Source organism: Dipodomys merriami, unplaced genomic scaffold, assembly GCF_024711535.1.
Source record: "Dipodomys merriami isolate MVZ:Mamm:240054 unplaced genomic scaffold, mDipMer1.0.p SCAF_10, whole genome shotgun sequence".
Lineage (NCBI taxonomy): Eukaryota > Metazoa > Chordata > Mammalia > Rodentia > Heteromyidae > Dipodomys > Dipodomys merriami.
In genome coordinates, this window is record NW_027202271.1 from 10,755,309 (window position 1) to 10,780,284 (window position 24,976).

At 41.8% G+C, this 24,976-nt stretch overlaps 1 protein-coding gene across 2 annotated transcripts in view; it reads left to right on the forward strand.

Annotated features, from left to right (window-relative positions):
* The first annotated feature begins 3,500 nt into the window (after nt 1-3,500).
* Arid2 (AT-rich interaction domain 2) overlaps nt 3,501-24,976 on the forward strand; it is a 154,847-nt gene continuing 133,371 nt past the window's right edge. The window contains exons 1-4 of one of the 2 annotated variants that reach the window (XM_070039355.1): nt 3,502-3,564; nt 3,664-3,734; nt 3,956-4,049; nt 5,302-5,399. In XM_070039355.1, coding sequence (XP_069895456.1) covers nt 3,511-3,564; nt 3,664-3,734; nt 3,956-4,049; nt 5,302-5,399 — 317 coding nt within the window. In that variant the 5' untranslated portion in view covers nt 3,502-3,510. Of the gene's footprint in view, nt 3,735-3,955; nt 4,050-5,301; nt 5,400-24,976 lie in introns of both variants that reach the window. The other variant, XM_070039359.1, reaches the window with a different exon arrangement.

Here is a 24,976-nt window from a genome sequence, read left to right on the forward strand (position 1 = left end):
CCACCACCACCACCATTAAAATAAAGCGGGGAACGCGTCGAGGCGCCTGGAGGCCGTCGTCGGGCCTCTCCGGAGGAGCGTCGTCCGCCGCCCGGGGCTCCGGCGTCTCACACCAGACTTCCCAAGTCGGATGCATCCTCCGCGAAGGTATTCCATGTTGACAGATCTCTCGCCTCCCACAAAATGGGGCCCGAGGAGGCGGCCGCTGTCTCCTCTATGGGCGCCGCCATTTTGTGAGGCGGCGGCAGCGGCGGCGGCGGCAGCGGCGGCGGGGCGGCGGCGGCGGGAGCCCGGGGTGAGGCGTGTAATGGTTGAATAGAATGACCCCCCTCTAGGGAATCCCCGGCGCTGGCGGTTACGTAAGGGGCCGTGCGCAAGTGCGGCGTGCAGGGAATCCGCCACAGTCGCGGCCGGGTGGCACGCCTGCCCACTTCTCCACGATCCCTAAAGACGACGGAGCGAGGCAGCGGGTGCCGCCGCTGACCGGGTCTCCTCCCCCCCGCCCCCCCCCCCTCCTCCCCGGCTCGAGTCCGGCCCCGCGGCCCGGGGCTGCTTCTCCTCCTCCTCCTTCTCCGGGCAGGGTCTCCGCCCCTCCTCGGCTTCCGAGACAACTCACTGGTTCTCGGGTGTTAGGAATTTCCTAGCCACACCTTATTCTGACCCCATTTTTTTTTTTTTTATAAAAGACACAAACTTTACTTGGGAAATAAAAGCCGTTTCTTCGCGTGAGCCTTCCAGGCGTGTAGGGCTCCATTACATAATTGTAACCACCGCCAAACACGTGGTCCCGTGTGGGGGGGGACGGTCGGAAAGGATCCCTTCTGACCTTTAGCTGCCCAGTGACCTTGGGGATAGTGACTTTGCTCTCGGTGGCCGTCTCTAAAATGGGAATAATCACACACACACACACACACACACACACTCCGACTGACTAGGAAGCTTGGTGACAGGTCAGGACATCTGTGTAACCAGGCACCCGCTCCACCTTCTCAGGTCCGGGCAAACTTAGATGCTAAGCTCTTTCCAGTCCCCCCCACCCCTCTTTTTTTTTTTTTAACCTTCACAAATATTCTAAAGGACTATCGCATTTCCTACCCTGAAAAATGACACCCCCCATTTTGATATTTGTCGCAAATACCTGTCCAGGTGTCCATAGTTCATATATTACAGATACAGATATGTTCATGGTAATGGTCCAATACCTGTCCAGGTATCCATAGTTCACCTATTATAGATACAGATATGTTCATGGTGATGGTCCAATACCCGTCCAGGTGTCCGTAGTTCATATATTACATATAGATCTGTTCATGGGGATCGTCCAGTACCCATCCAGGTGTCCATAGTTCATATATTACATATAGATCTGTTCATGGTGATCGTCCAATACCTGTCCAGGTGTCCGTAGTTTATATATTACATATAGATATGTTCATGGTGATGGTCCAATATCTGTCCAGGTGTCCGTAGTTTATATATTACATATAGATATGTTCATGGTGATGGTCCAATACCTGTCCAGGTGTCCATAGTGTATATATTACATATAGATCTGTTCATGGTGATCGTCCAATACCTGTCCAGGTGTCCACAGTTTGTATATTACATATAGATATGTTCATGGTGATCGTCCAATATCTGTCCAGGTGTCCATAGTTTTCTATATTACATATAGATCTGTTCATGGTGATGGTCCAATATCTGTCCAGGTGTCCATAGTTTTCTATATTACATATAGATCTGTTCATGGTGATGGTCCAATATCTGTCCAGGTGTCCATAGTTTTCTATATTACATATAGATCTGTTCATGGTGATTGTCCAATACCTGTCCAGGTGTCCATAGTTTATATATTACAGATAGATCTGTTCATGGTGATTGTCCAATACCTGTCCAGGTGTCCATAGTTCATATATTATAGATACAGATATGTTCATGGTGATTGTCCAAGTTCCACCGATTGTCCCCCCCACCCCATCCCCCCCAGCCAGTTGAATTCCTCTTTGCCTAACTCGGGTCTGAGAATATTCTGGCTTGATGCAGGGAGCCAACCCATCGCTAGCTGAATCAAGAGCTCTTACTCTTTGTAGAAATGTCCACAGAACTAGGGCCGGCAGTTCACACACGATTTCATGTATAGTTTGTTGAAGTTGGTTGACGGATAATTCATGGGGCAAAGGTGCTCCTCGTGCCTCCAAAATACTAGCACGAAGCTCAGAAAAGCTGACTTCCTTCAGGCCTCAACACCCCTCCTCCCCCAAACCAACCACTCAATTTCCAAAAAGGGACAAAACGACTTTATTTTCCGATCTGCAGTGTGGAAGAGCCACCTCCTCAGAGGTTCCCTTCCCTGCCGAGGGCCACGACAACCGGCCGGCGGGAGCCACCGGGGCGGGGGCTGTGTGTGTGTGTGTGGAAAGCGGCTCCTCTCCACAGCCGAGCCGAGGATACGAACATCGCCTCTACCCCTAACCCCGGAACAACCGGTAGTGGCCGTTTCCCCGCGCTCCCTCGCCTCCCCCCTCCCCTCTCCGCCGGCTTTGTGTGCGTGTGAAATGTGCGGCACATTGCAGATGAACCCTAAGCCCGGCGAGCCGAGTCTATTGTTCCCCGCGAGGAGCTGCCGCGGCGGTGTGGAGTCAGGTGCAGTACCGCGGCCGGCCCTCGGGGGTCGCTGTGTGGCGCTGGCTTGCGTCGGGCCGTGGCGGCGGCAGCGGCGGCGGCGGCGGCGGCGGCGGCGGCAGCCGAGAAGCCGGGCGGGCAGGCGAAGCGGCGGCGCGCAGCAGCAGCTCCGGCTGCTCGCTGCTGCCTCTGCCTGGGGGAAGAGCCCCGGGCCGCCGCGGCCCAGGCCGCGCGTGAATGTGTACGAAGGCCTGGTGGAGCCGCGGCCGGAATACACGCTGTCAAGCCCGCTTTCCACAAACCACCACACAGACCTCCCCCTCCCCACCCCCGGCCCCGCCTGCCCCGGCCCCGCCGCCGCCGTCGCTGCCGCCGAAACTCCCAGGCCTCCGGCCGCCCCGGGCCCCGCGCCGCCCGCCCGCCCGCCCGCCTGCCTTTCCCCCCCGCGCCGCCCGCGCGCCGCGCCGCTCCCTCCCCCGGCAGCAGCACCTTGTTGAATCGCGTCCCCGGGCCTGAGCCGCCGGGGCCGGGGCGAGAGCGCGGAGCCGAGCCGAGCCGAGCCGCGGGGAGGGCGGGCGGGAGGGGAGGGAAGGAAGGGGTGGGGGCCGCGCTCGCCCCGCGGCTTCGCGCCGAGCCGGCGGTCGCCTGGCCCCTCTTAGTTTCGCTCGGATTTCTTTAAACTTTTTTAGAAATTCCCCTCCCTCTCGGCCCCGCTCCCCCCCTCGGCCTCCCGTCCCCTCCTTCCCCCCCCTCCACCACCACCTCCTCCTCCTCCTCCTCCCTCTCCCCCTCCCTCCCTCCCTGCGCCGCCGCCGCCGCCGCCGCCGCCGCCGCCGCTGCCGCCGCCGCCGCCGCCGCCGCCGCCGCCGCCGCCGCCACCGCCGGCCCATGACTGAGCCCCGCCGCCGCCGCCGCCGGCCGAGGAATGGGCTCCGGGCTCTGGTAGGAAGCGCGGGGAGCGGGGGGCGCTTTTAAAACCGCGATCTGGGGTTTTTTGGGAAAACCTCCTTTGAAAAAATAATGGCAAACTCGACGGGGAAGGCGCCTCCGGACGAGCGGAGAAAGGGACTCGCTTTCCTGGACGAGCTGCGGCAGTTCCACCACAGCAGAGGGTGAGAGCGGGGCGCCCGGGGGGGCGGCGGCGGCGGCGGGCGGGCGGGCGGGCGAGCCGGGGCGAACGGGGCCGGAGCGGGGGCTTCGCCCGCCCGAGCCCCCGGCCCGGGGGGGGGGTCCCGGCTGACAAGTGCGGGGCTTTTTTTTCCCCTCTCTCTCTCTCTCTCGCTCTCTCTCTCTCTCTCTCTCTTCCTCTTCTTCCCCCCCTCCCTCCTCGCAGGTCGCCTTTTAAAAAAATCCCTGCGGTGGGTGGGAAGGAGCTGGATCTCCACGGGCTCTACACCAGAGTCACTACTTTAGGCGGATTCGCGAAGGTGAGTGGAAGTTTTAATTCGTATTTCCCTCTCGCTGGCCTCTTCCAGGAAAAAAAAAAAAAGAAGTCTCCTTTGACCCCCCCCTCCTTCCTCTCCAGGGTGGGCGTTCGGGGGGGGGGTCAGCGGGTCCGGGGGGTCCCCCGCGTTCCTCCGGTTTCGCAGCCGGTGGCTCGGAGGCGGACGGGCGGCGGGGCTGTGTGTTTTTTTGGCCTGGTGGCTCGCGTGCGCGCGGCTCGGGCAGGCGGGCGGGCGGCCCGGTGTGGGCTCGCGTCCGGCTCCCGGGGGCTCGGCGGGTCCCGGTGGCGGTGGTGGCGGCGGGCCGGGGATGGGGGGGGGAGGTTGGGTCGGGGTGCGTGGGGCGCTCGCCGGGCCGCCCCGGAGCCCCCCGCGCCCTTCCCCTGGCTCGCTCGCTCGCTGGGCTGCTCGAGTCGGCGCTGCCGCCCGCCGCTGCCGCTCTAGCACTGGCGGAGACACCGAGACTCGCACACACACACTCTCGCACACACGGAGACTCTGAGCAGTTTTCGTGCAACTCAAAATTAGCGCGGGCAGGTTTCACATCGATAATCGGCGGCGAAATGATCCCCGCCACCGGGGGCACAGCCTCGGCCCCGGCGCCCTGGGTTTCTAACAGCTAACAAAAGAAACCAGGACCTGTCTCCAAATAGCCATCTTAGGCTTCAAGGCTAGGCAGAAGCTTGTAGGCCTCAAAGAAGGGCCTATGGAGATGGATAGATCTGGGAGAGAGGAATCACCACGGGCCCCAGCCCCGGACCCTCGCCCCCCTCGCCCCCCAAACCCGCCGACCACGCTGTCCGGAACACTATTGATCCTTTTGAACTTCTTTTTTTTTTTTCTTTTTTTTTTTTTCTTTTCCCCTTGTAAAGTGTAAACGGACCGCGTTGAGATTTAAAAAGGGGGCGACAGAGGGACTTGCGATTGGTTATTGTCCGGGCTTCAAAAACAAAACAAACCCACCGAACACCACCTCCCCCCCCCCCGCCCCCCAACAAAACAAGTGCTGCTAAATACGGGGCTCGCTGGTGAAAGCACAGGGATCCCAGCATCCCTGGCTGAGTAACTCAACTGATCGGTCCAGATCACCCCCTGATGCCTTTAGGGATCGATAGATCTCTGCAGAATGGGTATTTATTTTTCATACTCAGCTCAGGCTTTTCTTGAATGGGACAGCTTCAGACAAGTATGCCTGTGTTATTTGTTGTTGTTGTTTTTTTTTTTTTTTCTTGAACAGGTTTCTGAGAAGAATCAGTGGGGAGAAATTGTTGAAGAGTTCAACTTTCCCAGAAGTTGTTCTAACGCTGCCTTTGCTTTAAAACAGTATTACTTGCGGTGAGTAGTAGAGACTTTTCCACAGTTATTTGGAAAGAAGGGACTTGTGGGACATTTAAAAAGAGACAAGAAGCAAGCCTTGCCCACTAGATAGTTTTTAATATCTTGTTGATTTCAGTGTGATTTTTAACTAATCAGTGAAGGGAGAAGTAGGTAGGTGAAGTTCGCCTGTTTGAGGATCATTTACATTTTCCCTACAAAACCATTGCAGGTGACAACCCCTCCCCCTATCCTGGTAAACATTCTTTTGTGACATTGTAGTTGATTGCTGGATATCCCTGAAAGGCTGAAAGGTGATGTTTAGTGAAAAAGTTTAGGTAGTTCATGAAACTTTGTAACCTTTGGGAAAATTAGTGTTTTGATTTGGAAACTACCTTTTAAAATTCTGACTGAAAAAAAAAAAGGAAACTGCTTGGAACTGTGTCATTGAGTAGCTTTTGAGTAGAACATTGTTACCTAGACTAGGGTTGTTTTTAGAATTGTTTTTTGTTGAATTTCTGAATAATTAAAAGTTAGTATCTTTAGGAAAATAGGGATACTGTGAAACCACATACTATGATTTGAGTTTTCTTTCATTCTTGTTTTTCATTGCTTGTTTGATGAAGTAAATATTTTGTTGGGGGATGATATAGTATAGATAATAAATTTCTTACTTAGTTTTTTACTCCCTCTGTCTTCTAGGAATAATTTCATGTTGTGATTTATTGTGAGGTCATCTTTTTATTATTTTTGTTTGCTTACCCATTGGGAATTCTTAGTTGGTTGTGATGATTTAAAACTAGAATCACGATCTTATTTCTTCCCAGTAAATGTTGCAAATTACAGTACTACAGGATAGCCATGTTTTGTTTTTTTAATAAGATATATGATGTTTCTGCAGAATTTGAGTTTTGTATCATTGCTTCAAATGCACACTAGAGTTACTCTGTTTTATGCTCAGGATTCTGAAATAGGAAATGCCGTAATTGCACAGGTGTACTTTCTATTGGCTGTCTTAGATTGACTACAGGCCTGACGCTGAAGAGTTCACAGAACTTTATGGAGTAGATACCGAGTTGCATAGGAAATCTAGAAAATACTGAATATGGTTAGTTGGTTGTGTGTGTGTGTGTGTGTGTGTGTGTGTGTGTGTGTGTAAAGTGGCATGTGTGGCAGAGCACATTTTTAAATAAGACTGAATCAAACCCCCAAACCAATCAATTAGCCCTTGAAACTGTTGATTTGGTAATGGAGTGAGAAATGGAGAATTTTTAATTTATGTTGATAGTCACTTGCTCAGTTCTGAAAGGAACATGTTTATATATTCAGATTTTATGCCAACTAATTTGAGCCATTTGGATTTTGTATTGAATTGCATATTTTAAAATTATGTCTGATATCTATTAGATTAATTAATTGAAATTTAATATCTAAAGGTACCTACCATGTGACATACATTATTAGGAAAAAATATTTTCTAATGTATTTTTTGGAAGAATTTACATTTTATAAACCAGCTTTGCATAATCAATTACACAAGCCTCATTCATATTTTTAGTTTTTATAAAAGTTAATCATGAATATTGTGTTTCAGTTGTCAATTTCTATCTTGGGATAATAACATCCTTTAATTGTACTTAAAGGCAACTATTTCTAACTATGTAGTTTCAAAGTTGCTTGTAATTTGGGCCTTATGCTTTTATTAGAAGCTGCTTTTTGAACTATGTCTTTACCTGAACTTGTTTTTCCTCCATATGTCTTTCTCTAGGTTTGTTTTTGTAGGGCTATAGTAGCTAGGTTACTAGGAAAAAAGTTGAAGCATTTGTTTTGGAAAATAAAACCATGTGAAGATTTGCATGGCTTGTAAAGAAATACAAAAGAAATAATGCTGATCAAAAATTGTGAACTACCAACCTTGAAAGAAATTTACCTAGTGGTGAAATATTGCACAGTTAGAAGATAAGTATTAATGTTGGGTTTTACACCTTCTGAAAAATCTGAACTGGCAGACCAGATGCCAAGCTTTGACAATAAGTCTGTTACTTACCCCTAACTGTGCCTTATTTTATTAACCAATAGTAATCAAGTGACTCTAAAAATTATCTCTTTTGCTATATCAAATGTTGCTATATCTTAATTTCTGATGAGCAGATAGTACAATGTTTTATAAGTCATAGGTGGAATATATATATATATGTATATATATAAAACGTGAACTGCTTTTTCATTTGACCTATTGTAAAACTGTCAGTACATGTGTTAGTTCTTACTGTATATGTTTGATATTTGCTCATATCTTCCTGTGATTTTTACTACCAATTAGATGGTAATTATTAGACCACTACTCTGTTAGGATATAGAATATCCTCATAGCTAGTAGACTACTATTTTATGATACAGCTTCATAATATTAGCAGTGTTTAAATAAGAGGAAACTAGAATGTTGGCAATCTAATAGTTTTATCTTCTTTTTGATATAATTAAATGAAATATAGTGACTTGAAAATGATTATATTATACATAATTTATTCAGTTAGATTTTCCATAAAGATTTCTGTCTAAAATAGAAAATTCTGTTGTTTATTTAACATAGGTATTTAATTTTTTTAAATGTGCATACGATAATATGTGAACATTATTTCATTGTGCATATATGTTGGATGCCAATCAGCTATGACATATATGCATTTCTTCATTTAGTTTATAACATTTCAATGTATTTGACAAAAGGTTATTATTAAAATTACCTCTAAAAATATACCTTAAAAAAAAGGGTAAAGTATAATTTCTCACATTTTATATATGGAGGAATTAAAGCAGAAAATGTTGAAATGGCTTAAGGGGCATTAATTAATTATACAAAAAAATTGTGTTTATTGTGTATGCTCAGTAATATTTAATCTTACAATTTTGTTACTCAAATTATTTTAATTAACATTTTGGAAATTACATATGGTTACATTTATGTTCAATTATATCTTTGTTCAGGGTGTTATATATGTACTTGATTAATTTTTTTTTATTTTGGTATTAAGATTAGGGGACAATTTGCTACTCTTCTTTGAGTTAGCAATTTGAAGCTTTGCTGTGATGAATTAGGTATACACTTGAAATATTTAGTTAAAGCATTCTGTTTTCCTTTAAGAAGCCAATAGTACAACTATAGTCAAAGTTAAATTGATGTTTCCTTTATAAAACTTGAATGTTTGGGAAAGGAAGTGAGTTATTTTAGATATTCAAAAGTTATTGTACAAAACTACATGTTACTGGTTTTCTTGTGTATTTGAAACCTAGAGTATTAAGTGAAGTTTTATATGCGTTTACCTTTAGCCTAGAAACTTAATTGTGGAATTGTGTTCATCTAGTGAATTTTTAAATTGCATTGTAGTTTGTTTTTTTTTCCCCATGCTGGGTACAGACCTTCTTTAGTTATGTCGGAAGTTTACATTTATTAGTTAAATGACATGAATATACTCATAATGTTCCTTTCCTACTGTCCACTGTATACATCACTTAAAATAAGTTTCACTAAACTTGAAGTTTAGTGAAAGAATTCTTCAAAGTCTTAATAAATAAGTAAGTAAGATGGCATTAAATTTGTAAATTGCTAAAGAGATCAGTATAGTCTTTATTCAAAAAAGAAAAACACAAGTAATATGGAGACTGGGAAAGCAACTGTATCTGCATAAACTATTTATATACCTATTTTTAATTTTACAAACTGTATCCTTTTGTCTTGAATAAATTTGATTGTGATACTTTGTTATACTATGTTACATTTTTAAAAGCCATGTATACTTGTTCAAAGTAGTAGAAAGTGGAGAAAGTTGGAAGACTAAAGAAAGCTTATGGAGTAGGTTAGTATTAGGTTTCAGAATGAAAGTTTTCAAGCTTACATTTACCCACAGTGCAGCTAAATACATTTATTTCCAAGATAGGTAGTTTACTAAGGTTATACACTGAGAACTTTGCAATTATCAACACCTCCCTCCATTCTCCCCCCCCCCCCCTTCCACTATCTCCCGGATATACCTGTTTCTTTTCTTTTTGCTTAGCTGAGAATTGAACCCTGGGCCTCTGACATGGTAGCTTTTTTCCCCATGTATTTACATTTTGTGGATTCAGTATTTTCATAGTTAATTACATGTGAACTCTACTATAATGTCTTTGGTAGAGAAGCCTGTCCCTACTATAGATAGATCTTTTTATATTCTCAGATAGAAATTAGAAGTTGGAAAAAGAACTAAATGCATTTTATTCATTAGGATTTAAGTACATTAGTCAGCAAGCAAGTACTTGATATATATTTTTAGGCAAAATATTTAGTAAGTTTCATTTCTGTGAAGGCCTGTGAAATAACTAACGATAGACATGAATTTTGTCTTCAATTGGGAACTACAGGCTGTACGGGTATGATATGGTGATACAGGTTGGTGGATTCTCTCTGTACTATTTTGATCCACCACCACCACTTATCACTACCACTTATCACCACCACCACCACCACCACACTTTCTGATATTCCAGGTCAGTTAGAGTAGCAATTCCCAATTTGTTTGGTGAAACAGTTTTCTTGGAATGCTAAAATATTTCCTTGAAAAAGAAGTCAAATGATTCTGGGTAATAAAGCTAAGTTGAGTTACTTTATAGCAAAACTTCTTAGAGATTTTGTTTTTGTTAATGCATGTGGTTCACACTGTTTATTTTCTCCCTCCTCACCCACACTAAATGCTTTTTCCCAAACATCACCATAGTGCTATGTGGTATGGCATGAAACTCTGTGTTTGAGGAAGACTCACTAAGTTCTTTGGAGCACAGTTTGGGAGACACTTAGCTACAAGAAATGAGTTAAGCAAGAAAAAAATTTAATAAAGATAATGTTGAAAAAAATGAAAGGATTATATGCACACATAGGGACATATATAAGGGTTTAAGCAATTTTTATGGAACTATTTGTGTATCTTTTTTTTTTGCCAGTCCAGGGGCTTGAACTTGGGGCCTGGCCACTATCCCTGAGTTTCTTTTGCTTAAGACTAGCACTCTACCACTTGAGCCACAGACCACTTCCTGCTTTTTCTTTGTATGTGGTACTGAGGAATCGAGCTCAGGGCTTCATGCATGTTAGGCAAGCACTCTACCACTATGCCACATTCCCAGCCTATTTGTATATCTTTATGAATGACTTTACCAAATTTTGGTAGTTCTTGTTAAATTAAATAGTCCAGTAGGGGGATATTTAGAGTATTCCTTTTTTTTTTTTTTTTTTTTTTTTGGGTCCAGTTGTGGGGCCTGAACTCTGGGCCTGGGCGCTGTCCCTCAGCTCTTCAGCTCAAGGCTAGCACTCTACCACTTGAGCAACAGCGCCACTTCGGCTTTTTTCTTTTTGCTTATGTGGTGCTGAGGAATCGAACCCAGGGCCTCATGCATGCAATGCAAGTGCTCTGCCACTGACCCACCTTCCCAGCTCCAGAGTATTCCATTTTTATTGACAAGAAGTGGTAAAGAAATAATGCAGGGGCTGGGAAGATGGCTCAGTGGTAGAGCGCTTGCCTTGCATGCATGAGGCCCTGGGTTCGATTCCTCAGCACCACATAAGCAAAAAGAAAAAAAGCCAGAAGTGGCGCTGTTGCTCAAGTGGTAGAGTGCTAGCCTTGAGCTGATGAAGAGCTGAGGGACAGCGCCCAGGCCCAGAGTTCAGGCCCCACAACTGGACCCCCCCCCCAAAAAATAATGCAAATATCAGAAGAAAAGTTGAGCCTATAAGATAATCAGTGGCCTTAGTCCAAGATAGGGAAAAAGACATCATTGTGTATGCAAAACATTGATTTTTTTTCCTCCTGTTTAAACTGTAATGTGACAAAAGATGCATAACAAAAACAAATTAATTTGACCATGTCAGAATTTTGCTTTTATTCTTGTTCCTTTTTGGTGGTTTTGGGGATGGAACTCTATGCCTCAGGCGTGCAAGTAAAAGGATCTACCACTGAGCTCTACTCCCAGGTCTATGTCAAAGATTTTCACATTTCAGACACTGGTTCATTTATTTTCATGATATTTGAACAAAAGAATTTACAATTTATTTTACTTGATGGTTTAGTCTTTATACTTAATGATTCTTATTTGAACCAACAGCCTTCAGAAGTCAAGTAACTATTTCCTGTTGTCCATTATTCTAACTAGATGCTGTCTTTCTTTAAGCCAGGATATTTGTATTAAAGGTTTTGTTTTTTAAACTCTGTCTAAACAAGTCTTTGGAGAACAGTAGCAGAATTAGTTTTGTAAAAGCATAATGACTTTGTTGAATTATGCTGGTTTTGCTGAAAATTTATATATGCTTCCAGTTTCATAATTCACTTCCTTCTATCTTCCTTCTTTCCTTCCTTCCTTTTTTTCTCCAGTTCCATGACTTTCAATACTAGGAACTCATGTCATTGAATTTTGATATTGGAGGAAAAGTTATTTAGAAGTAGATACTGGCTTAAGGGCCAGATTTTATCATAGTTAATATGGAAATATTTGTGTTAAAGATTAGTTTTGTCTTAATTTGGGACCTACAAGATACAGAGGCAGGATATGGTGATAGTATTCAGATTATATTGTGGCTTGAAATTATAAATGTAATTCTTAAGAAAATCCAAAATATTGGCCTCTAAATAAAATAAATTATAACGAAGATTATTCTTAGTAGAGCCAAAGAAATTGGAAACTTCAGTTAAAAGTGCACAAAAGTGAACTTATGTTGATCAATATTGGTATATATCAGTATTTCTGATAAAATTTATTGGTGCATTCATGTAACAGATAATTTTTTTTTGGATTGGTTGTGAGACTTGAACTTAGGGACTGCAAGTGGTCCCTGAGTCTCTTTGTGCTCAAGTCTAGTGCTCTACCACTCTACAACAGTGCCACTTCTGGTTGTTGAGTGGTTAATTGGGGATGAGTCTCATGGGGGTCGCAGTATCAGCTCCCGAGCCTGTGCTGTGGCCCTGGCTGGTCAGTGTAGGAACCTTCTCAATAAAGTTGCTTTGTTTTTTTTAAAAAAATAGAGTCTCATGGGGTCTTTTCTGCTTGGGCTGGCTTTAAACTGCAATCCTCAGATCTCAGCCTCCTACGTAGCTAGTATTATAGGCGTGAGCTACCAGCGCCCAGCAAGAAAACTTTTTTGGGTCCTGTTATAATTATAGAGCAAACTTTAATTCTCACAGGTTAATATGAACTTTAACCATTAATCTTTCTAGTAATTGTATTTTCAGTAAGAGTCAACTGGATATTTTTCTGTTAAATAAAACCAACAAAGAATTCTGTGGGCTTGGATAGTTGTTGCATATTCATTACATTTAGAATTGAGCTAGTTCATTTACTCATTTGACTTTACATGTGTTGCAGTAACCTATTGATAGAACTGGAAGCTCTTGCTGATGTCTTGGAATAACTACTGCATTCTGAGTTGTTGCCCAAAAAATGACAGGTCTGGGGCTGGGGGTTTAGCCCAGCGGAAGGGCGCCCGCCTGGCGCGCGCAAGGCCCTGGGTTCGGTTCTCAGCCCTGGGGAAAAAAAATGACAGGTCTATATTATTCTGTTAATACCTAAATCAGCGTTTGCAGGGCTCTGCCATTTACTGCAACAAGAGTTTTGTGGTGGGTTCCCAGAGAACATGTTTTTAGTGTTTTGACTGTTGGATCTTGTCTCTTAACAGTTCTTTTTCTGATCTTGCCACTGATTTGTTGAAGTAATGGGGTCATTTGTCATTTAGGATATCCTAAATTCTGGCCTTGATTGATTACTTTCTTCTAGAGTCAATTAACTTGTTCTTCTTTCCCTTGTTACTCATTTCTTGAAAATTGTGATGGTTGATAGTATGCAGGTTTAATATTTCAGGCATACTCCACAAGTAGTGTTTTACTTTCTATCATGAAGCATTAATGTTTAGCTTTCTCTTTTTAAGACTAAGACTGAATGTATTAATAGTCTGAAACTTTGTATTTTGAAGTAGAATGCCCCAGGTAAATCTTCAGTACATTGAAGTTTGAGTTGTAATGGAACCAATTTAGTTGCTGAGATAGCTGGTTTAACTTGGCATGGACATGTTGGCCAGAGTTAGATCCAGAACAAAACCTCTAGGCAACATCTGCTATAGAGATACCTGCTTAAAGCTGCACCTGTCAATTCTAAGAAGAGCCTGTACACACCCTGTACTTTGGCCTCAGAAAGTTAATTAGAGCTTTGTTTCAGCTAAAGGAAAAAAATAAGTGAATTACCAAATTCTAACTCAACTGTGTTTTTATGTCTAATTTCAATTAAAAAATTAAAAGAAAGCATTCAGTTATTCATAATTGGAGGATTTTTATAATATATCACTTTTTTATTCTATATAAAACTTTACAGTATTTTTCTCAAATGGCATATCAGTTGCTGTATTGGATTGATGGAATGCTTGTCCTCTTAGTAAGGGTTTTGCTATTTATTTATTTTGTGCTGGTCCTTTGGCTTGAACTCAGGACCTAGGACCTGTCTCTGAGGGTTTTTTTTTTTACTCTCAAGGTTAACTTTCTACCACTTGAGTCACAAGTGGCTTTTTTGGTGCTTAATGGACTTTCCTGCCAGAGCTGGCTTCAAATTGTGATCTTCATATGTCATCTTCCTGAGTAGCTAGGATTATAGGCATGAGCAACCAATGTGCAGCTGGTTTTGCTATTCTATCTGGTACTGTTTGGTAAGGGTAATGTATAAACTCCTATAAAAATGACAATACTATTAATAGTTTGCTTAAGACATTATCTTCATTTTTCAAAGCATTTTTTTGGGGGGGGTCCGGTCGTGGGGCCTGAACTCTGGGTCTGGCCGCTGTCTCTCAGCTCTTCTGCTCAAGGCTAGCACTCTACCACTTGAGCCACAGCACCACTTCTGGCTTTTTTCTTTTTGCTTATGTGGTGCTGAGGAATCAAACCCAGGGCCTCATGCATGCAAGGCAAGCGCTCTACCACTGAGCCACCTTCCCAGCTCTTTCAAAGCATTTTCATGTGTATTTCAAATTTCAGAAATAATTGCTATTTTTAATAACAATGTATGTATGTTTAATAACAAGATGTATGGTCTACTTTTTAAAATGCACTAGGATATTTAAATCCATGGTATGTATTTATTTTTGTGGGTCTGAACACAAGTGCTCTGAGCCACCTGAGCCACAGCATCAGTTATTCACTCTTCTTTTAGTTTGTTTTTCAGTTGTATTTTTGCTTGGACCAGTCTTGCAACTATGATCCTTCTATTTCTGTCTCCAGTGTGGCTGGGATTACAGATGTGTGCCAGTGTCCTGTGCCCCTAATTCCTTAAGTGTCAACCATAATGTCTACTTAGGAAAAATATATTTTTTAAATTTTATTTTCTGTCGGTCATGGGGCTTGAACTTTGGGCCTGGGCGCTGTCCCTGAGCTCTTCAGCTCAAGGCAGGTGATCTACAACTTGAGCCACAGCACCACTTCCAGTTTTCTGGTGGTTAATTGGAGATAAGAGTTTCACAGACTTTCCTGCCCAGGCTGGCTTTGATCTCAGCCTCCTGAGTAGCTAGGATTACAGGCATGAGCCACTGGTTCCCAGCAGGAAATATATTTTACATATTTTCAAAACACATTTGTCCCCATTTTCTTCTCTGGTGATAGACTTGTTTTATGTTTTATAAAATATCATTATTAAGTGTTGTTAATACGGGGCTTGAACTCAGGGTGTCACACTTGCTGTTTGCTTGCTGGTACCTGGTGCTCTTGAGCCATGCCTTCAGCATGGCATTTTGCTAGTTAATTGGAAATGGAGTATAGCAGACTTTTTGTCCAGGATGGCTTCAAACCTGGACTATCAGTATCTCAGCCTGTTGATTACGGGCCAGAGTTACTGGCCCCTGACTCCAAAGTAGTTTGCATATGACAGTGCTAAATATCATTAGGTATATTCCACATTCCAGGTATGTGTTTTAACTTTCATTTATACTAGTAAAGGATGTTTGTTCATTACCATATAATGGGACTAATCTGTGAAGGTATTTCTCATGAAGCAGAATTTGAATTAAATTTTATAACACTCTATTTTTGGATATAGATCTTATTGTAAAATATATCAAATATTTGTATTCTGGTCTTTCTTGACTTTTTGGAAGGAAAGGAAGGGTAGGTAAATAAGTAGGTTATAGGGCAAAATGGAGACCCTATATTTAACATAGGGTGCTAATGTAGGCAATACCTGACTCATGGTATATTAGAGATAGGACTGCAGTTAAATTTGTCAGTATTAATACCAAGCTTGATCATACTTTCCATATGGCTCATAGATTGAGTGATTTCAATATTCTTGAACTCAGTCAGGTAAAATGACTTTCCTTAAACAGTGGTTAGTACCTTAGCCTAAGTGTGCTAAAAAAGTGCTTCATTGGTTTGGTATAATCTTTGTTTTAGTTTACACCATTAAAGAGATTTCTGAGTCTTTTTTTCCAGGTAGCTCAACATTGCAATGCAGTATTTTAAGATAGTATCCAGGTCTATATGATTTTTAGTATAGCTACATTGAAAGAAACAATATGACCCCATAATTTTTCTTTTATGCCCTATTTTCTCTTTTTAAAATTAAGTCTTTGTTGTTGTTGTTACTTATATGTGAACTCTTGCACTTTATCTAAATTTATCAGTTGTTATTGGTTATATTTGCTTTAGAGTTTTCTTTTTATATACACTGTATATATGTATGTGTGTGTGTGTGTGTGTAAACCTGCACAAATACTGTTACTGCTGGACAATCATTTGATGTCTTTATAGATATAATATCCTGTAATTACTCTTATATAAATCTGTGTTGGCCAGGCATGGTAATGCACATTTGTAACCCCAGGTACTTAGGAGGTGGAAATTGGGAAAATTACTGTTTGGTGCCAGTCTTGCCAAAAGTGAGACTCCCACTCTCTCTTTCTCAGCAAACAAGTTAATTGTGGCCATGGTGGATAACACTTATAAACCTAGCTACATAGAAGATGTGGGCAAAAGTAGGCAGAAGGGCTGAGGGCACTGTTCAAATGGTAGAGCTCCTGCCTAGCAAATAAGCGTGATGTCATGAGTTTAAAAGCCAGTACCAAGCTGGGCACTGTCGGCTTATGCCTGTAATCCTAGCTACTCAGGCTGAGATCTGAGGATCATGGTTTAAAGCCAGCCCAGACAGGAAAGCCTTATTTCCAATTAACCACCTGAAAACTATAAGTAGAGCTATGGCTCTTAAGTGGTAGAATGCTAGCCTTGAACAGAAGAGCTCAGAGACAGCACCTTGGCTCTGACTTCAAGCCCCGGTACTGACAAAAAGCCGGTACCAGTCAGGTGTTGCGACTCATGCTTCTAATCTCAGTTACTGAGGAGTCAGAGTGATTGTGGTTCAAAGCCATCCTTGGCAAGAAGTTGATGAGAATTAATCTCACCCAGTAAAAACTGAGCATGGTGGCACAACTGTCACCCACTCTGGGGGAAGTGTAAATAGGATCAGTCAGGTCCAGTCTAGCTCCAGCATAAACACGATACCCCCTAAAGGGCTATGCTTGAAAAGTAATTAAAAGCAAGAAGAGTTGGGGACATGACCCACATGGTAGAGTGCCTGACTAGTAAGTGCTAGACCCTGAATTCAAACCCCAGCACTGCCAAAAAGTATGTTACTTACCAGGTGCCAGTGGCTACTCTAGGCTGAGATCTGAGGATGGTGATTCAAAGCCAGCTCAGGCAGGAAAAGTTCACAAGACTCTTATCTTCAATTAACTGCTATAAAAAAAAAAAAGTCAAGCCAGAAGTGGATCTGTAGCTCAAGTGGTAGAAAAGACTCAGGAACAGTGGTCAGGGCCTGAATTCTTGCCCCAGGACCAGTACACACACATATACATGCACACATGCACACACAAAAGTATGTTACCCAAGAGAAATTTATATAATGTTATAACATATAATTGATAAAATGTGGGAACTAAATATGGATACAGTTCTAGTGTCTGACATATACATGCCAAATTTCATAAATTGTCCCAAAGATGTCCCAATTGCGGTCCATATAAATTTCTTCTGTATATCTTTTTTTTGAGGGGTCTGGTCGTGGGGCCTGAACTCTGGGCTTGGGTGCTATCCCCCAGCTCTTCAGCTCAAGGCTAGTGCTCTACCACTTGAGCCACAGTGCCACTTCTGGCTTTTTTCTTTTTGCTTATGTGGTGCTGAGGAATCGAACTCAGGGCCTCAGGCATGCAAGGTAAATGCTCAACCCCTGAGCCAGCTTTCCAGCCTTTTTTTTTAAACCTGCACTGGAAAGCCTAGTTTCCTACAACAGAGTAGTCATCTTCCACTATGTACATTTCACTACAAAAAAACCCAAAACAAAACCAAAGTAGAACTAAGACTTGTTTGCAATTCCTTTTAGAAGGAAGATACATTGTTAAAGTAAAATGGACAAAGTGGTGCTTGCCAGAGGCCCCAAGGTGTTCTGTGATGGAGGCAGGAGGATTGCTTGAGCCTTCCTGGACTTGGGAACTAGCCTGGACAACATAGGGAGACCCAGTCTCAAAACAAAGAAAAAAAAAAAACAAAACAATTCAGGTGACTGACTTTTTTCTTAGTGTTGGTTACTTACCTGAAATACAATAAAAATTAAATGTTCACTCTTGGTTTCCTTCGCCTTTCCTTGCCCATTTTTTGAAATTATTTTTTTGTGCTGGGGTTTGAACTCTGGGCCTTTCTCAGGTTTGTCCACTAAGGGCTAGTGCTCTACCATTTAAGCCAAACCTTTAATTCCAACTTTTTGGTGGTTAATTGGAGATAAGATTCTTGGGTTTGTCTGCTCACACTTTGCCATGCAAGTTGCAATGCTACCTTCAACGTTTTCTGAGTAGTTTATTGGAGATAAGAGTCTCACTGCCTTTCCTGCCCTGGATGGCTTTCGAACCATGATCCTCAGATCTCAGCCTACTGAGTAGCTAAGATTACAGGCCTGAGCCACCAGAGCCTGGTAGATGTGCTTTTTTTTTTTTTTTTTAATACTAGTTATTATTTCCTGTTTTAAGAGAAATAATTGAAGATTTCCAAGATTTCTTTGTGCCCACTATATGATGTTCACATTTACATTAAAATTATTCCACTAACATAATATCTATGAAGAATGGGTATTTGTTAGCCTTCAGAGGTGGTAAATTATTTTCCATTTGTGTAAAACAACATTTTCTCTTTGTTTAAAGGATTCTGGGGAGCTGGGAAGGTGTCTCAGTGGTAGAGTGCTTGCCTTGCATGCCTGAGGCCCTGGGTTCAATTCCTCAGCACCACATAAGCAAAAAGAAAAAAGCCAGAAGGGGCACTGTGGCTCCAGTGGTAGAGTGCTAGCCTTGAGCTGAAGAGCTGAGGGACAGTGCCCAGGCCCAGAGTTCAGGCCCCATGACCGGACCCCCGCCCCCCAAAAAAGATTCTGATATTACTGGTGAGCTTATGGCAAAACATATAACTATCACTGAGGAAAATCCCTTTTACTAGACAAAATTCCTTATTTTAAGTGTTTTGTTTGGAAGAAAACCAAACTTACATAGTTGATAAAGCTAGCTAGTAATTCACTTTTTTTTTTCTTCTTCTTTAATAGGTAGGAATACTAATTTTCTTGTCTGGCACATTATTTTTTAGATGGAGACCTCTACTGGAAGTATGAAGCAATAGATGGCTTCTATTATACATTCTAATATATAAAAAACAAATGGTAGGGAGATTTATTTTAAGAAACAGTCACCACAGGCTAGAGGTATGGATCAAAGTGGTAGAGCATTTGCCTAATAAGCATCAGGCCTTGACAGTGTGATCCCCAATTTTTCTAAAAATGAAACAGTCAACGTAAGTATTCTAGAGTTCATTTAAAAGTATTTTTCTTATTATACTTCAACATTGTACTTTTGTTGTTGTTGTTGTCGTTGTTGGTCATGGGGCTTAAACTTAGGACCTGAGTTATTTTACTCAAGGCTAGTGCTCTACCACTTAAAGCCACATTTCCAGTTTTCTGGTGGTTAATTAGAGATACGATTCTCACAACTTTCCTGCCCCGGTTGGCTCTGAACTTCAATCTTCAGATCTTAGCCTCCTGAGTAGCTAGGATTACAGGTGTGAGCCATGGGTGCCTGGCTTTTTACTTTTTTTTTTTTTTAAGCAGAGTAATACACATACACACCACACATATTTATATTTACATATGTACATGCTTTTTTTTTTTTAGCAAAAAAATGGACTTTATTATGTGCCTGGCATTATACTGAGTTTACCTTAACTCATTTCTTCATACCTCCATTTGACATAGATACTGTTCTTATCCTGATGTTATAAATGAGAATACAGGGCAAAAAATGAGAATAAGGAATTTGCCCAAGGTTACATTTTTGTTTTTGGGCCTGGTTGTGGGGCTTGAACTCTGGGCCTGGGTGCTGTCCCTCAGCTCTTCAGCTCAAGGCTAGCGCTCTACCACTTGAGCCACAGTGCCCCTTCTGGCTTTTTTCTTTTTGCTTATGTGGTGCTGAGGAATTGAACCCAGGGCCTCAGGCATGCAAGGCAAGCGCTCTACCACTGAGCCACCTTCCCAGCCCCCAAGGTTACATTTTTAAGCTAAGGAGTGGGTATTTCAACTTCTTAAAAAACAGTCTATAATGACTTGTACCAAGTATACATGATTATAATCTTATTAAAAATGTACATGAAGAAGCCATGCACTGGTAGCTCATGCCTGTAATCCTAGCTGCTCTGAGGCTGAGATTTGAGGATCAAGGTTTGAAGCCAGTCCTGGCAGGAAAGTCTGAAAAGGTTGGAAGTGGCACTGTAGCTGAACTGGTAGAATGCTAGCTTTGAGCCAAAGAAGCTCAAGTGCTCAGGCCCTGAGTTCAAGTTGTGCACACATGTGTGCCCCCCCACCCCCAATAAAAGTACTTGAAAACAGGAGTTGGAGCAGAAAATTAAAATGAAATGGTTGGGATGTATGTAGGAATATGACCTTATTTTTCCCTAAAAATATGCTTTAATTTTTTTTGCAGTAAAATTTGTGGACTACAATACAGTTTATAGTATAGTTTATTTTTACAAGAGATCGTACTAGATTTTTTTTTTTTTTTACAGTAATCATCAGATGAGAATTGTCCTGTTTTACAGAACAGGAAGAAACCTACTAAGTCGTATTGTTAATGTAGGATTAGAATTAAGCTATATACTACTATTTTATTATCAAAGTATTGGAATCAAAGACTTTTGTTTTTTAAGTACATATATATATATATATATATATATATATATATATTTGTAAACCCCTTATTCACCATTTTATGCATTTTAGTTAGAGGGTTGTTTTTTTTTTTTTTTGCCATTAGAGAGTTTCTTATGAACTCAGGTAGATCTTTGTGGTTGTTTCTTACCACCTGCGAAATACAATTTGGGATCTATGAAATAATTCAAAATTCTAAAAAGCAGTATCTATCCTAGTAATCTGTCCCTAAGCTGAACTATTTCTTGAGTGTTTTTAGGAAATAGACACTTAAGAGTAGGATCTAGAATTTACAAAGTATAAGTTAATATTGTGGTAATTTTGGCATTTTGTACAGTTTTTTTTAAAATCACTGTGTGTGTGTGTTAGTGACAAAAGTCAATGACAGTCAAGACTAGTGTTGTACTGGGGCTTGAACTCAGGGCCTGGGCACTGTCCCTTAGCTTTTTTCATTCAAGCTTGACACTATGCAATTTGAGCCACAGCCCTACCTCCAGCTTTTTGCTGATTAATAGGAGATGAGACTCACAGACTTTCCCTCCCAGTCTGGCTTTGAACTATGATCCTCAGATCTCAGCTTCCTGAGTAGCTAGGATTGCAGGCATGAGCCACTGGTACCTGACTTAAGAATTATATTTTTTAAAAAGTGAAATATGCACTTAAGTCTCTCAATCTCTGTTTAGGATCTGCAACATGAGACTAGAAAAAGGCTTGACATATAATAGTGTTGACTTTTGTTATGAAGTGATGTGTGAAGTTCCAGGAATTGGCAAAGTAACTGTTTTCTAGAAATGATGTGGTAACTTGGTAGAAACATGTTGGGAGTTAGGAATATCCATTATTGTAATTGTAATAGCTAACATCTCTTGAACATTTACTATTTGCCGTGTACTGTGCTCATCTGCATTATTATAATCCTTACAAGTATTGTATAAGATAGATGAATCATCAGAATTTGTAAGGAAACAAAAAGTTAGAGAAGTTAAGTAATTTGCACAGGGTCACACAAGTTACCAGCCTGCAGAGAGGTCTCCAGAGACCAAAAAAAAAAAATTTTTTTTTTTTTTTTTTGTCAGTCATGGGCTTGAACTCTGGGCCTGGGCACTGTCCCTCAGTTTTTCAGCTCAAGGCTAGTGCTCTATTACTTGAGCCACAGCGCCACTTCCAGTTTTCTGGTGGTTTATTAGAAATAAGAGTTTCATGGACTTTCCTGCCCTGCTGGCTTTCAGCCATGATCATCAAATCTCAGCCTTCTGAGTAGCTAGGATTACAGGCATGAGCCACCAGCACCTGGCTCAGAGACCAAATTTTTTTTTTTTTTTTCTTTTTGGTCCGGTCGTGGGGCCTGAACTCTGGGCCTGGGCGCTGTCCCTCAGCTCTTCAGCTCAAGGCTAGCGCTCTACCACTTGAGCCACGCCACTTCTGGCTTTTTTCTTTTTTTGCCTATGTGGTGCTGAGGAATCGATCCCAGGGCCTCATGCATTCAAGGCAAGCGCTCTACCACTGAGCCACCTTCCCAGCCCGAGACCAAAAGTTTTAACTGCTATGTCTGCTTCTTTTATTCCTTTATTGAATAATGACTATCACATGCCAGGCACTATTTATTCTAAGGCACTGGACATAAAGAGAGGAGAAAGGCAATAATATTCTTCCTTTAGAGTTAGTGAATGAATAGTAAATAAGCAAGCCACATAAATATAATAACTTGGCTGAAAAATATAATATCTTGGAGCCATGCAGGATGTGTTCATGAAATGGTGGGAAGGCTGATGTGATTAAACTTCATGAGAGAAGTCACAGATGGTTAGATCTGAGAGAGAAGTTAACTAGATCTTGTAGGTCCTTTAAAAAGTCTTTGCCTTTTACTTATGTCATTGGAGGATTTTGACTAGTGAGGTGGCATTATCTAGATTTCTCTGGGTACCTTTTTTTGGTGGGGGTATGCCAGTACTAGGGCTTGAATTCATGGCCTTGTACCCTTAGTTTGATTTTTTTTTCCCTCAAGACTGGCCCTCTACCACTTGTTCCATACCTCTGTTTCTGATGATTTGCTGACTAATTGGAGTCAAGAGTCCCAGGATTTGTCTTCTCTTCTGGCTTTGAACCATAATCAATCCTCAGATCTCTACCTCCTGAGTGCTAGGATTACAGGCATGAGTCACTGACATTCAGCACTGTTGATGTGGCGAAAAGTAATCATTTGGATAAAGTTTTAAAGTTTCAAATCTAAAACTTCTATGACTTTCATTTTTAGAGACCTACTGAGATAACCAAGGAGTCTTTAAGTACCAAGTTTTCTACCTTTTCAGTTTTAAATTTTACTTCCCTTGATTATCAAGATATTTGTGCTACACACTCATTGTACACTATTTAGATAATTATGGAAGAGAAAAATATTGAGAACTGTACTATTTTAGGATATTCAGGGGAGAAAAAACAGCACTATGGACAGGTATCTTGATGTACTTTTTCTTTGTCTTACTGATTGAACTTTAAAAACCTGTCAGCCGTAAACTGGCTCTCTGTCACTCTTACTAAAATCTTAGCTTCTTTAAAGCACTATTTCTGTATCTTGAGTACCTAGCACAGTGGTTTTAATAAGTATTTGTTGTTTTGTCTGAATTAATTATACCAAATACTATATGAGATTCAGCAGTTTTCCAATTTAGTTAGGAAGGAGACACTCTACAAGTACAATCAGAAAATAATAATGCTAATATTTCTAATGCAAATCTAACAGAAATTAAGCTAATATGGCTACAGCTTTTCGAAGTAGACACTGCGAGAGGAGGCCAGAACTTATATCAGTCATAACAATTGTTCTGAAAGCATATTGTGGAACTTACTGGAATACCAGTTTGAAAATTATAAAATAACTTTGAACATTATAAAGTTAAGGGGTGGAAGGTATAGCTCAGTTGGTAGAGTGATAGCTAGTGAGCGAAAACATCAAGCACCGAGTTTGAGTTCTGGTCTTGCAACTAAAAGTAATTTAAAATTAATTTCAGTGAGTTTGTTCATTAAAGGTTCTCCCTTCCCTTATGATGCTCTGTACTATAGTGATTTAAGAGCTGGCTGTAGAGTCACACTGAATTAAAATTGTACCTTCTCTCCCATGAGTTTTGTGACCTTGCGCAAATTGACAGTATACCTCAGATTCATTTCTTTTTTTTTTTTTTGGTCAGTCGTGGGGCCTGAACTCTGGGCCTGGGTGCTGTGCCTGAGCTCTTCAGCTCAAGGCTAGCACTCTACCCCTTGGGCTACAGCGCCACTTCCGGCTTTTTTTTTTCTCCTTATGTGGTGCTGAGGAATCGAAACCAGGGCCTCATGCATGCGAGGCAAGCACTCTACCACTGAGCCACCTTCCCAGCCCTCAGATTCATTTCTTAAAATTCAGTAAACTATAAACTAGGTAGTATGGACATTTTGACAACATTTTTCCGATAAAAGTCCACTATATACTTTACAGAATTGCTATGAATGGAAAATAAATTAGTACCTAAAATGTTTAATATAGTGCCTGGTATGTACTAAGTAATTTCAAATTGCTAATTCTTATTTTCTGGCTGATCTTATTTAATTTATCCAAAGCATAATCTGAAATGTAAATAAATGTCCATGATATGCTAACATACCTTATTTACCAAATTTTGCCCTTAGCAGTTTGCCATTTTCTACCTAATGTATTATAATGTTTATGATGCTTCAGACTGTCTCAGAAAAAACAACAACCCTAAAACAGGTTATTAGCAAATAATAGTGTCATTGAACTACACTTAAAATGTCAGCAAGATGAGTGATTGGAAAAGGATAATATTCATTTGAATGAACAATTCTGACTTTATTTATTTGTTCTCTTGATATGTAGGCTAGGCTGCCCTTAAATTTGTAGTCCTCCTAAGTTGGCCTCCTAAGTACTGGAGTTACAGGCATGAACCACCATTCCCAACTCGCTTTTATTTTTTTTTTGTGTGTGTGTGTGTGTGTGTGTGTGTGTGTGTGTGTGTGTGTGTGTGTGTGTCTGTGTGTGTGTGTGTGTCTGTGTGTGAGATGGAGCTTGAATTCTGTGTGTGTGTGTGTGTGTGTGTGTGTGTGTGTGTGTGTGTGTGTGTGTGTGTGTGTGTGTGTGTGTGTGTGTGTGTGTGTGTGTGTGTGTGTGTGTGTGAGATGGAGCTTGAATTCAGGGCCTGGGTGTTATCCCTGAGCTCCTTCACTCAAGGCTAGTGCTCTACCACTTTGAGCCACAGGGCCACTCCATTTTCTGGTGGTTAATTGGATAAGGACTTTCCTGCTTGGGCTGGCTTTGAATCACCGTCCTC